The 14587-nt window shown below is 42.2% G+C and overlaps 1 protein-coding gene and 1 non-coding gene across 3 annotated transcripts in view; one reads left to right on the forward strand and one right to left on the reverse strand.

Moving 5' to 3' along the window:
* CROCC2 (ciliary rootlet coiled-coil, rootletin family member 2) overlaps window positions 1-14587 on the reverse strand; it is a 95988-nt gene that overhangs the window by 43857 nt on the left and 37544 nt on the right. For both annotated transcript variants that reach the window (XM_048507050.1, XM_048507049.1), the window contains 7 exons: window positions 12841-13023; window positions 10302-10446; window positions 8771-8917; window positions 7105-7335; window positions 4858-5051; window positions 2478-2605; window positions 1012-1181 (listed from right to left, as the gene is read on the reverse strand). In XM_048507050.1, the coding sequence (XP_048363007.1) occupies window positions 1012-1181; window positions 2478-2605; window positions 4858-5051; window positions 7105-7335; window positions 8771-8917; window positions 10302-10446; window positions 12841-13023 (1198 nt within the window). The remainder of the gene's footprint in view (window positions 1-1011; window positions 1182-2477; window positions 2606-4857; window positions 5052-7104; window positions 7336-8770; window positions 8918-10301; window positions 10447-12840; window positions 13024-14587) is intronic.
* Window positions 12179-12285, forward strand: LOC125438660. The gene has a single exon (XR_007245368.1). It is a non-coding gene; the product is annotated as a U6 spliceosomal RNA (small nuclear RNA).

A 14587-nucleotide genomic window follows, 5' to 3' on the forward strand; every position in this document is an offset into this window, starting at 1 on the left:
CCCCCCCCCCCCGACTCTGACCTCAACTGTGACAAGGACTTTGTCCAGGTGAGAAGATATACAATCAAGGAGACTGCAGACTTCGAACAGGAGAATCTTGGCATCAGTGGTCAATGTCAATAGGAGACATTCAGTTAAACTGGAGAATCAGACTGTGGATGTGCCAGCGATGAGCTTTGGCATCAAGGAGACAATGCCTTAGATTAAGAGATATTTTTAACTTTCTTGAGACCTGTTCATGTCTGGTCTTTGGAATAAAAAGCAGCAAGATAGGCACATCTCAGAGACACGAGTCTCACTGAGGCAGAAAAAATGTTCATATGCTCATCATTTTGAGGAATCTTTGTTCCATACTTAGAATATTTTTGCCAACTCAACAAAGAAGATGAAAGGAAAAATTCTGAGGTAAATGAAGCACTCAGCTGAAGCCAGTCCTCTCTCCATGGTGGCAAAGAGAGGACTGAGAGGGGAGCGCTCTCCTCACCTCTGTCACGAGACCATTTGTGTGGGGAACTGGCCCACTATCAGATTTGGATGAGAGGGGAGGAATGCTCCAAGTGCCCTGAAGCTTCTGGAAGCTCAGTTTTCCATGGCCATCCTGGGCCTGCCCAGTCCCATGCGGGAGTGCACTGAAGACATGTCAATGAACCAAAGTTACCCTCAATGGTAGCAGCAGATTCACCAGCAAACTGGAGAAGCATCACATTAAATCCTATTGCCTTTCAGAGAGTCTGAATGACTTCACTGTCCTCATATTTAGAATGTTATCCTTCATCCTAAATAAAGAGAATTACCAAGGAGCACACAACACATATATGAATGAAGTTTTAGGCTGAACGATCTCAAAGTTCAGTTAATGCATGTGATCTAGCGATGATAAAGCAAGTTTGCCATCACAGGTAAATTTTCTGTTTGGTGAGTGGATACTGTGCCTTTAGATATCATTTGATTGCCACTGTGTATCATCCTAGCATCATTGTCTGCACAGTGTCAAAGGCCTGAAGCTCTTACCTTCTCTTTTCTAAGGCACCCTAGGTCCTTTTCAAAAGTCAGCTTCTGGTTCTTTATGGCCAACTGGCACTCTTGTTCCACCTCAGTTAGCTGGTGTTTCAACATCTCTATCTCTCTTTTCAGTGTGGTTTCCTGGAGCTCAAGCTCATGCCGAACTTTCCCCAATTCCGCTGTGAAAGAAAACAAGTCTTCATTCTGGGCATATCATCTTTGTATGTTCCCTATTACAAGCAATGGGAAAACAATTTCAGTAATACCGAATTCAGTACAGGGAAGGAGTGGTTTTAACATATCTACCAATGTTTCATTTTCACAATTGTCATCTTTAATTAATGGAAGAAGAAGATTTTAAAACATGGGTTGGGTCCAACCAATTTTTCTGCTGGTGAAAAAGAAAGGAGGGGTCCACTTTGACCACTGAAAAAGGCTATGATGGGGGTAATGGAATCTGCATGTACAAAGGCCATATGGAATGGGGGCTACAGAATACTTTCCCACCTTCTTACAGGGGAGGATCTGGGGATCTTGCTAGATAGCAGTAGATAATTAACATCTCATCTGTTTGTCTTTTTTCTGCACTTAGGCATTTAAGCCTGAATGTGACCAGAGACAGAAGATGAACCACACTTTGGCTCTCCACCTGAGGGTTGAAATCTAGAACTGAGCAGAAGATCAGCTAGCAGAAAGAGAAGACTGCTTGGCAATCAGAAGCATCCTCTCCATTTCTCATTTATTCTGTTGTATTTTTTCTGTCTATTGTTAGCTGCTTTGGTCCCCATCAGAGAAAAAAGCAGATGGTAAATATGCAAAATGAATAATATAGTGAGGACGATAGGTGGGCAGGATTTAATGAAAAAGCTGTCTGGATCCAACTTATGGTATTTGTGTTCTGATGTGTTTTATTAAAGCTGGTTTTGCATGTATATAACAATGCTGTAAGTCACGTTAATGAAGAAAGGTGGGATAAAATGAAGAAAGGTGGGATAAAAATGTTGTCGACAAAATTATGCCACTCACCACCAGTTATCAAACGAATGTTTATTATAATAATCTCTAAGGTGCATTCTTTTAAAAAATACACAAACACACCCAAAAACACACAAATGTAGGCTAAATTCACACATGCCCCAATGCAGTTTTCAACACTATATCTGTGTGAAAAACAAAAAGGCAACTAGAAAGGCAAGCATATCAAGTTTCTGAAGTCTGAAAAACCGATAAGCAGTTTTAAATGTATTTGTAACGCCTTTCTAAGTTAATTGATGGCTATGTAGTAAGGCTGATTTCCTGCTCTTTACTATGCATCTTTGTTTTGGGTTACACTCTGGCATTCATGATGCACCTTATTCTAAATTGTTTAGTCAGGGTTTAGGGGGTAGCTTCTCTTCCCATGCAACACAGCAATTCAATGCAAAAGTCAAGCCTACAAAAATTCTTAACTGGATTTAGAACTCTACATTCTGTACCTTGGAGAGTCTGCTTGGTAAGTTCAAAGCCTTGCTTCTCTCCTTCTAGTTGGTCCTTGCGGGCTTCCAACTGAGCTACCAGCTCTTGTGTCTCAAAAAGGCTGGTTTCCAGGGATTCCTTCTCCACTCTAAAGCACATCAGCAAATAATCAGGTTATTTAATTAAAAATTCACTTTTCCTGTTCTACAGGTGATTTTGAATAGGGACTCATTTCACTGGACAGCCCATCCAACATTGAACCCTTCCTGTCCCTCACCATCCACAACATGGGTTGGTAGTAAAAAGCAGGTTTAACACATGTCCAGGGACTTTGTAGAACAGGAACTTGTACAACCAGCTTGTCAGGAAAGGTACATCTTTGAAGGTACCCTCTTGGTTAATTTTTCTATGCTTGTGGTATAGCCAAAAAGTACTGAAACACATGTAGAAGAACTTGCCATCTGGACAGCCAAAAGAGGAGAAAGGAAAAAAAACCTTTGGTTGAAATGAAGACACAGAAACCAAGACACTGGTCGATTACGTACAAGGTGTTTGCTGTGTGGTGGAGGCAAATGACCGCCACAAGATTTCTTGTATGGATGTATTTCCTCTACTCCCACTGTCACTTTCCACTCTCGCCGTGGCAAGCAAATCCGCTTATAATACCATTTTAATTTTTCTTCGCTGCCAGGGTGGGACAGATTTGCCAGTGGGCACAGCTTTGCCTAATACCTCTTCCCTCTGTCCGCAGCCAGCATGCCTAGCCTTACCCCCCACTCTCTTGTGCTGCTTTGCCTGCTTCCTTTTTGCCCATCTCCCTGTTCTTGACTACTTCCTGCTTCTTGTCCTGCCACATCATTTCCATTGCCCATAGTCTCCCCGCTCCTGCATATCTTTAGATCTTTAGATTTAAAAAAAACCATATTCATAGATCAACAAATCAATACTAACATTAAAAAAAATGATAGGACTAGGTAATCAGTCCAAACAGTCCTGCATTTGATCAACAAACTAGGGTGTCCCCAGACTCATAGTTTTATATACAATCAATCAGTGATTCCAGATCACACTGGGATAAGCCTGTCAGTCTTGACGCTTGGGTTGACAGCACATTGGGAGACGGACAATCGGGAACCTGGGGAGGTTTGCAAATGGCAGGTCACGTTGTCCTTTTGAGATTTTGCTGTTTGCCCACCACCATTACTCCCCACTCACTTCTTGCCATAAAAGCCAGTGTTTGGGCAAAGTATACAGATGCTGTATTCAAGACTTTTCCTTCATTGTTCACCTTTTTATGTTGATATATTGATCTATCGATAGATTGATCTATTGATAAGATTAAAGCTTAAAATGAAAGATCATGTTAAATATTAAAGCGTGCATGCATGACAGAGAACCCATAAAACATCGCCGCTGCCAGATGCAAGGAAAAAGCCAGGTGATGAGCAATGCCTGTCCCAGTGTAAACAGGGCAGTGGGTAAATAATGCTAAAAATGCCCCCAAACAAAGGCCCCTTTCGCACACGCAAAATAATGCATTTTCAAACCACTTTCACAACTGTTTGCAAGTGGATTTTGCCATTCCGCACAGCTTCAAAGAGCACTGAAAGCAGTTTGAAAGTGCATTATTCTGCATGTGCGGAATGAGCCAAATACTCCCTGGCCAATTCTCTTTGAAGTTGCGGGAACCTCACCATGCTTGATCAGCCGTTGGCTCACTTTTCATCATGAATAAAAAAGAAACTTCATGATATGCAGAAATCTGGCTATTAGCTGAGATCTTGCTCTCCTTTCTCACTCTTCTTCTCAAGTGCTGCACCGAAGAATGAAGATTGAAGTCTTCAACTAACATCAGTTTGTTGTGTGGGATCTTAATGCTGGCACTTTAACAAGTTAGAGACTGTTTCTTTCTCAGTAACTGGTATTCTTAACCAGAATTAAACTGCAGTTAAGAATTTTAGTGACTGGAAAGGAAAGAAATTTCATACCACATTTAAACATTACAACAAACTGGAGTTTACTGAAAAATTCTCTCCATTCTTGTTATGACCCCTGTCCTGAGATAGCCAAGGGGTCTACTGCTCAGAATGTTCTGTCACCACCCAGAGTGGCTCCACTAAGTCCCCATGGTCTCTAGGGATGGTTGGGAGACCCATGATTGCCTGGAGTTGCATCACCTTACCCTCCTCCCTCACTTTCCTGAACTCTAATCTTTCTAGTTTTGTTACTTATCTACAGGCTCTTGCATAAAGCAGATAAGAGGAAAGGCATGTCAAGTAAAGACCCCATCTTCTCAGATCGCCACATTCAAAAGACAAAACCCTCAATTTAATTCCCAGTGAAATCTGCAAGGGACCACCTGTAACTCCAAGCATCTTCTTTTTAGGAGGTAAAGAGTACCTAAGACTATCTGCTTCTTCTGTTAGCAGTTTGCCATGTCTCTCTAGAGCAGTGAACTCCACAGCCAGTTGTGCCTTCTCTTTAGCCATCTTTTCTTTTTCTTGTAGGGTGCTGGACAAGGAGTCTGCCTGCAACTCCATCTCTCGTTGGCTGTGTGCCAGTTGCTCACCTAGAGTTTGCTTCTGACTGCTCAGCTGGTACAAAGCAGAGAAAAACAGTAAAGACAGAGACAAGGGCAGGCACCAAAGATCCCGATTATGAGCTTGGCTGCACAGCCCTGTAAACCCTCCATGTTGAAGGTGCAAGTGTGGGTGAACTGTGCCTCCAACTCAATGCTGAATCAGGTAATAGGGTATCTCTACACAATCAGCCAACAAAGCCCAAACAAGAGTGTATCACTGGAGGATCCTCTTAACAAAATACATGATGAAAGCTCAATTATACGACAAACACGTTACATGTAAAGGCTCTTGATATCCAACTTTAAATGATCTCATGTAGATGGACTGGAAAAGGCCTCTGCCTGAAAATCTGAATAGGTTCTGTCAATCACAGTAAACCAGTAGTCCCCAATATGGTGAACCATGCCACCAAGTATTTTCAGAAAGTGGGTGGGGCCAGGTAGAGCTATTGGCCATTGGGGATTTGATTGGCTGTACTGATTTTTTAAAAAATTGCTTTGGTAGCAGTTGCTACCACAACACACAGATCTTCATGGTATGAATAAAACTAAGCTGTAGAAGCTATTTTGCGGCTGGCTCCTCCTCCCTCAGAAGCCATTTTTCATTCTTTCAACATTTATTACAATTAAGAGATCAGTCAACTTCAGTTTAACAGCACAGCAGCCATTTTGTGGCTGGGCCCACTATACTTCATCAGAATTCCAAGGTGCCCACAGGCTGAACAAGGTTGGGGATTCCTGCTGTAGACCACACAGGTCTGGATGACTCAGAGGCATGACTCATATCTTTTTGAGGCCAACAGGAGGTTTGGGATAAGTTACTACCCTTGATAGAGAAACAGGAGTCCAAACTTTGTTTACAGCACTAAAAGTTGCAAACAGCAAATCAATATGAGACAGATGTTACATTATATTATTATGTAATATAGATTAAATCCTGCTGTTCATAAGAGTGCTCTGTCTATACTGGCTACACTGTACTCAGTGCAATGGCTTCAGCATTTCCTAGTTGCATTCCTAAGACATCAAGTATCTTTAATATCATAACCATCCCAAATGTGAGTTTTAGTCCTGTTTAGCAAATTTACATGGACAAAGCTAGTGAACTAGCACCATCCTATAACCCTTTTAAACTCATTGGCTTCAGTAGGCTTAGAGGGGTACTGTTGGTCTTGTAATATAGCTTTAGGTATCTTTTCCAGAAATCTTTTTTTTAAAGAAAGTTGTTAGTCTTCATGGTAACTGAGAACTCCCTAAAACACTTGGAAAAGTTTCTGCTAAAATTTAGAAACCGAACAGAAGTTCCTTGTCATAGTGTTCTCCTTGGCTTATACTACTCATTCATTTTATCCCAAGTTTAACAGTGCAGTCTTAAACAGAGTTACACCCTTCTAATTCCACTGAACTCTGAGAGCTTAGGAGGGTATAACTCTGCATAGGATTGCTGTAAATGAGGTCAAATCTGCCTTGCAAAGATCTAAGCAAAAATTTGGAAAAAATATTCCACATTTAGTTATGCACACTCTCTTCCCACATTTTCTCATTACTAGGAAGACATTCAAATTCAGATTTATTATTAATACACCCACTGACCAGAAAACAATAAAAGCCCTGGATAAACTGAAGAATTAAAAATCCACATTAAAAACAACAAAAATAAAAACCCTCTAAAATTCCAAAATGTTAACACATAAAACTTAGCCCAGCAAGATCTGTCAAATGTTGTACAATACTGTACAAAAGTTTGCAGTTTGTGCTGAGACCTGCAAATTTTCATCTGAGAATAACATTTTGGCCAGCACCGAATCAGAATGGCCAGGGAACCTATTGTGCAGAAAGAAAGCAAAATCAAGTTTGCATATTTCATTCCAAATAGTAGTTTTTCCTGGATACAGAATGTGGGATTTTATTGTCTATCATCAGCTTCCAGAGGCATCCAGATGGAGACAGAGTGCTAAAGCAGAAGGACACAAGATCCAAAACAATTATTTTGTTCTTATCCATATCCTTACTGCATTCTATGATAAAAGGCAGTCTTGTGTCCTCTTTCGATGTCTTTCTCCTACCTGCATTATTTGGTCCTGCAGCTGGATTCTCTCCTTGCGCAATAATGCCATCTCTTCATCCAGCCTCTCCCGCTTCTCTTCTGAGGCCTGGCAGCTGTGCTCTAGACCTTGCTTCTCTGCCCTTGTGTGCAGCAGCTCCTGCTCCAAGTGGGCCAGCTGGTCACGCCAACCGCCTTGCTCTTGTTCTAGTTCCCGCTTCCTGCTCAGTAGTCTGCTCTTCTCCTCTTCAAGCTACAATGCAAGAAGGCAGCACCTGGGCTTATAAGATTGAGAACATGGGATTGTAAAGGAATATGAAAGGCAGACAAACCCTGGAGTTTTGCCTCCTGAAGGGGAAGACTGGTGGATCGTGGCAGACCTCACAGTGACACAGAACATCCATGTGTGAGATTTAAATTGCCTTTATGCCTCTCTCTCTCTCTCTCTCTCTCTCTCTCTCTTGCTGTTTATTAGACTGCACAGCTGTTAGCACAGTATGGAAGAGAGAAATGTTCAAATGTACATTCTTGACAATGTAGGATTTGCATTTACACTGAAACATAATTTAGTTGAAAATTTGTGTGCAAAAATGCACTGATCATGCAACAGGGTTGTTTTATTTACCCCTCCAGTTTTATTCTGGTTTTCATCCTGCCTGCCTCGTCACAATAAAGTGCCTGGTTTAAACAAATACCGATCTCCAATGGAGGTACATAGATAGGTAGACCCCTTGCATCATCTCAGCTTCTAATATTCAGTCTCATCTATGATCGAAAGGTCATGTAATTCTGAGCTTCAAAGTTACTTTGGTTTATTTTCCTTGCCTGTATGTGCTTCATTTCTTCCTTGTCTGGCAGGTGCTTCATTGCTTCATTGAGAACCCAGTCCTGAAGGCTATGCCAGCAGGATCTGAGTGAATTTTCCCATGTACTGTGTAAGCGGGTTATAAGATTCTATTAGGCAGCAAAATCAAGCTTGAAGCCTTCCGGAAGCTATAAGTGGTTGGCATAAGCTGTAGTGTGTGAGTACTGTGATTCCACCCCCCGCCCCCATTTCAGGCTTCACTGCAAGTTACAAGCTCTTGGCAGTTAAGAGCCCTGCAGGGATGGTGCTCATAAGGCTGAAAGTTTTCTGGCACATCACGGGTGTAAAGAGGCTCAAGGAAAATGTGTAATTTGGCAGCCAGCAAAACTACTGATGAGAGCTCTGTTTGCTCTCAGCAGTGGACACTCAACGACTGGCAGGAGACCCAGAATCCAGGGTATACGCTTGCAATGCATGGCTATCATGGCTTTAGAGAAGACTAAAACACTAGACTAGGATGCAGTGGAACTGCATTTAGTTTTCAGTTCTGGTAATTCTGTGATGAGGCTGAGTCAGAGAGACAGAATTACAGGAATAATCAAGGCTAGTTAGTACTAGCTACATACTGCCTTCTAGGCACAAATTTAAAATGGCAATTTTACACAACACAAGCTGTATCAACTTCTCTGCAATATGCTGTTATACTCTCCTAATGGGATTGTGCCCTTGTGTCAGACCTGCATCTCCTACTCGGCAACATTCCAAGGTGCCCAAAGTCCACTGGTTGAGGTGGCTATTCCATCCTGTCTGATGATTGGTGCATAGGTTTGTTGGCTGCATGCATTAAGCTATGGCCTAGCAAGTTATTTCAGTGTCTTGCTACCTGAAGGATTATGTGGTTGAGGTCGACTTTGTCTTGAGCCAATCCTTCATTCAGAGCTGCCATCTTGGCCAGTGAGTCTCTCAGTTCAGCATCCTCGGATTTCATCTTGTGGATGGAGAGCTGAAGTTCAGCATTGGTGGCTTCAACCTGACGGGGAAAAAAGGGGTAACATGCCCACACTGAAGCAGAGGAATCAAAACTGCACAGTTATGTTATTCAGATGGTTGTGGGGTTCTTGGAATTGGTTTTTTTAAAAAAATATCCTATGCCCTTTTATGCTCCACTTGGCTAAGTCCATTCTGTTGGCCTGAGCTTTTAACAACATTTAGTTTTTATTAGTTCTGGCTGCTTTTAAAGCTCTGTACTATTGGTTTCTGTACCATATTTTTTGTTTTGTTTTTTGTAGATTTCTTTTTTTTCTTTGTATTTGACATTGTTTTGTTGGCTCTGCTAGCCACTTTGAGAGTTTTTATAGTGGAAAGATGAGGTAAGGATTTTAAAACAAAAATAAATAAATAAAAGACCCACAATTGCATTGCACATATGAATTATCCAAGGCTGGGATTTAAATAATAGGTTTACAAAACACACTAATAAAATAATTGTATCATTGCACTCAACTCAATCCAAGGTCACTCCCCATATTTAATTATAAGCAAGGAAGGGGAAAGTATTCATGTTTGGAAAGGTGAACACAATATATCAATGTAAAAAAACCCATCCATTTTTAAAAAAAGATAAATTCATTATGTTGTGAGGAAAATAGTTTCTTGGCATTTTTGTCCTGGCCAAAGTGTGGGTGGCAAAGAGCTCTGCTGCTCATTTCAGCTCAGCCAATATGACTGCTTGTGCATTCTTCAGAGGAATGTTTTACCAAAATACTTACTCATTCAGGACCTTCCCAAACACCCTATTGGATCATGGACTCGATGGGCATGTTATTTCCAAGAAAAGTGATTAACTTAGCACACAGTTTACTGTTTGGAAATATCAAACCCTGACGATGTTGTAGCAAGTGCTGGTACCTCACCCATGGTTTCTTTTTTCCTTCTGATATTTACACATCAGGGCTGAAAGCTGTTGGGAAAGAATTCAGAGTTCTAGAGTGTCAAGCTGTCTCAGACACTATTACTCTGACTTCCTGGTTACGTCTCTCAGTTTACAGCCACAGCTGAAATTGATGCTCAGTGCTGACTATCAGGATCTTATATTCTCACCCTGTCCCCGCCTTCCAAACAGCGGGGGGACCCACATGGAAAGCAAGCATCCAGATATGTTTTCTGGTATTTTGCCATTCAGTCTGGCATGGTTCTGCAGAAAAGCTAGTTGCAGAAGCCTTCTGCTGAGAGCTAGTCACAATATTTCTCCCCAGAATATTTACCCAGCGATCAGCTTCTCTGGGGCCCTGCTAGTCTAGAACTTGGTTAATAAAAAAAACCCTCTGGTCTGAGCCTAGCCTAAGGCAATAACAGAAAACTAGTCACAGTATAGAGCTCTTTGGCAAGAGAATCACTCCTATTACCCTCCTTACTTTGGAAAGTGCTCTACTCAGACCCTCCTTAGCACTCTCTAGCACATCCTTCTCCAGCACTGCCTGGTTCAAAGACTCCTTGATGGACACCAGCTCTTTCTTCAGGGTTGACATCTTTTCTTCAAGTTGTTCCAGGGACTTTTGCCTGAGGAAGAAGACCGAGTCTAGTTAGTGTCTTACACCTTATTTAAACAGGACACATTGCATTTAGTATATTTCTGATTTAGACAGTCTTCACAACTTTTTATGACAACAAATTAATGTAGCTCCAATCCAGTTCTTTTTTTATTTTTCACTATTACAATTAACTTCCATTCATATGGAAGTTTTTTGTTGACAAAAAGGGACCAAACCTAATTTTTAAGACCATTTTTCAGAAAACTAGAGTAGATAGCCAAGCAAACTACATCCATTTGCTATTCATAAAGTCACTGCCGTAGGGCAGGGGGATAACAGTGCCATCCTAAACAGTGTCACACTACTATAAGGGCCAAACAAGACATGTAGTTGGGGTGCTGTGTGGTTTCCGGGCTGTATGGCTGTGTTCCTGCAGGCAAAACGTCAGGAGAGAATGCTGCTAGAACCACGGCCATACAGCCTGGAAACCACACAGCAACCCAGTGATTCCAGCTGTGAAAGCCTTCAACAATACAAGACGTGTAGTTATTTAAAGCATTGGATCCATGCAAGGAATACACTATATGGAGCAGCACAAATGAACAAATACCTCTCCCCCCACCCAAGAGCTATTTCAGCATGGCTCAACAGCTTGGGAGAAGGCAGGAGCTATCACCCCAAGCGTACTGGCACTCTAAATCCCAACAATTCTCCTTTAGGCATTCTCCACAGCTGGTGTGTGGCTGTGGGGAACTTGAGCTGTGTCTAGGGAACCCAGACCTCATTCATTAAAAATCTGCACGTTTAGTTTGGCCCTGAGTCTGTCAAAGTAAATGTAACTCTGCTTAGGATGGCAGTATAAGAGACTGAGCTACATGAGCTGAGCCTAGGCAACATGCACTCTCAGCTTTCCATCTGCTTAATACTCTACAGCAATGGTTCTCAACCTTCCTAATGCCCCGACCCTTTAATATAGTTCCTCATGTTGTGGTGACCCCCAACCCTAACATTTATCCATTTTACAGATGGAGAACACTGATGCAGAGAGTCTTAGGCGACCCCTGAGAAAGGGTCGTTCGACCCCCAAAGGGGTCCCGACCCCCAGGTTGAGAGCCACGGTTCTACAGGGTGCTGTGCTAAAACCATGCTTATAAACATTTTCTTTGTAATAAATACTTTAAAAATACTTTTAAAAATAAATAATAAATACTTTTTAAAATTCGAATGCTGGTATCAGTTCTCTGTACCACCACCTTAGTCACATTATTTAAAAAAGGGATACCAAGAGGGGGAAGGCTGGCAGTTGGCAAGTGGCTATTCCTCCAGGGCAGGGGTGTCCAACTCTGGTGCCCCAGATGTTCATGGACTATGATTCCCATCAGTCCCTGGCAGCATGGAAATTGTACTCCGTGAACATCTGGGGCACCAGAGTTGGACACCCCTGCTCCAGGGGCACACAAGGTAGTAAATTGTAGGGAAGAGGGAGACACAGAAGGAAGGCTCAGAGTTAAAAAGGAAGCTGGGGTGTCCTGAACCTTCCAACGGGCAATTCCTGCAACAATCAGGTGCTATCAACAATTATCCGAGAGAGATTCAAATTCCATATTTTTATATACACAAATATGAATTTTCATAGGAGACATTTTTAATCCACGAGATTGCAAGAGCATCAATAATTGAACAGATTTGGGTTGTGAATCCAAATGGACTACTTTTGAAGAGATCAGGTACCTCATGGCAGCTGAGCAACACCAGCTGCTGTGCTTGCTTCGGCAGCACATATACTAAAATTGGAACGATACAGAGAAGATTAGCATGGCCCCTGCGCAAGGATGACACGCAAATTCGTGAACACCAGCTGCTAAAAAACCTGGGTCTCCTGCTTCTTTGATCTTGCACTGGAGGGCAGCTCCTCTGCCTCTGCCAACTTCCCATCAATATCCTATTCTTTCCTGTTCCTGACCCCCCCCCCCTTTCTCTTTGCAGTTAATCTAATATGTTAGTCATTGTCTTTACAAGACATTGTCACTTCAGCCACCCAAATATTGTATGCAATGATCAAATGCACTTGACTGGATACAAATACAGTTTGCATGCTTTACTGGCAGAACCAGGGGCTCCTGGATGCTAAATTTTGGATTTGTGATTTACTATGGACTAAGGTGCTTGTCTGCACTTAACATGCCAATTTTCTGTCATGCACACAGGAAAGCACCAACAGTGCATTAGTAGATCTCCTTTGTACAACACGTCTGGCTGGCCAGTGTGTGTGGATGTATCACATTCACTCAAGTCTCATCCTGGTCAGACTGTCTCCTTGAGCATCAAGAGAGTATCATTGTGTCACCACTCACTACCATGGTGCAGAGAGCAGGATTGCCAAGTGCATCACAGTGCTATGGGGACAACTGCAGCACCTCACCCCCATTCCAGCTCCTTCCTTGTTCTCCCCCTGTCTTTGATCACATCTTCCTTCTGCTCCTGCAGGAGTTTCTGCTGTCTCTGCAGATCACCATTTGAAATTTTCAGCCTCTCCACCTCCAAGAGGGAGGAGTCAAGCTGCTGAGTCAGGTTTTCCACTGTTAACTCCAAGGCTTGCTTCTCCCTGAAAGGATGAGAAAATTATAAGCAACGGAGGGGAAGATAACACAGTCCTTGGGGAAAGCTTGGCCCTGGCTTATCTCAAGACAGAACTATATGTTTTGGCTCCACTGTATGCCTTTAAAACTTAGCTATTACTTCTGCTTTGTAAAAGAGGATCAGGAGGGCTTGGTTTCCAGTGAGGAAGACCAAGTGGTTCTTAACCCTTTTTTCAACCCATGCTTGGTCTTTCAACCCAAAGGTTCACACTCTTTTGACAGCAAAAGAATCACTGGTCTGGAATCCTGCGGTAGAGGAGTAACAATTGTATGTGTGAGGGAGAACGGAAGGGGAAAAGCACTGAACAAGAGTAAAGGCGTTCTTAGACTGAAAAGCCATAGCCTAGAGCTGGAAGGACTGCATATTATGAAGAAAGGGGAGAGGAAGACCTGTTCTGTATTCAGAAGCCCTCTGCTGCCTTTCTCGTTTGTTTCTTTTATTTTCTTCTTCATGTTGCAAGCCACTTTGAGTCCCCACTGGGGAGAACAGCTTGATATAAATAATGCAATACATAAAAAGGTTAGGCGCCTTCTGTACTGAAAATTGTAACCCTCCTGGTCCTGTTTTGCAAAGGAGAAGGGGTAGTTAGCCTTTCATGATGTCTTGGAGGAATGAACAGTCCAGCCCCCAATCCTTTCAGTATTTATTATCTGGGGAGAGACAAAGACAGGAGTGGAGCCTGTAAGAATACTAACTAGCAGGATGTGAGAAAGTCTGGTGTGAGAAGGGCTTGGAGTAAAATGAAAGGACTCCGGCTAGCTGACCAAAAAATTTAAGAAGAATCCTTTTAACAGCATGCCAGCAAACCTGTGGCCTTGTTTAGGAAGAAAAAAAGCTATCTAAGGAAGCATCAAGTTCCCTCACACATCCTGCTTTCACTAAGCTTTCCATGAGTAGAAAGATATATATAAATTGGTACAACATAATGGTTTTATCTGTGTTTGGGATCTCTGTAGATCTGCTCTCCATCTACAAGTGGCAAGAAAGGTATAGAGAGGGTTCATCATAGAGGCAGGCTAGATCAGGGGTAGGGAACCTGCGGCTCTCCAGATGTTCAGGAACTACAATTCCCACCAGCCTCTGTCAGCATGGCCAATTGGCCATGCTGGTAGGGAGACTGATAGAACCAACAGTTCGACTCTATTTAAGGAGTCTGGAAACTAGATAGAGATTAATTCAATGCTGTATGATTTGTCTGTTACATTTTGCATACAAAGAGCAATGGGATATATAGCTGAGATGAAGGTTTGCTTCCTTTTCACAGCAGGTAGAATGTTTTTTTTTAATCTGAACAAGTCATAATCTGAACAAGGCATAAGATGGTGAATGTTTGCTGTCCTGGCTTGTCAATATTAATGCCCTATTAATTAGAGCTGGTTTTAACAAAAATGAAGTTGGTGCTGATATCCAAGCCAGGAAGGCCTTGGACAGACAGCACAAAACCGGTTTTGACAATATGAGATGGTTTCATAGAAGGAAGAGTTAAGAAGTCATTTAGTCAAGTCACCCTAAAGACAGGAACACCATTT

This window comes from Sphaerodactylus townsendi, linkage group LG08 (assembly GCF_021028975.2).
Source record: "Sphaerodactylus townsendi isolate TG3544 linkage group LG08, MPM_Stown_v2.3, whole genome shotgun sequence".
Lineage (NCBI taxonomy): Eukaryota > Metazoa > Chordata > Lepidosauria > Squamata > Sphaerodactylidae > Sphaerodactylus > Sphaerodactylus townsendi.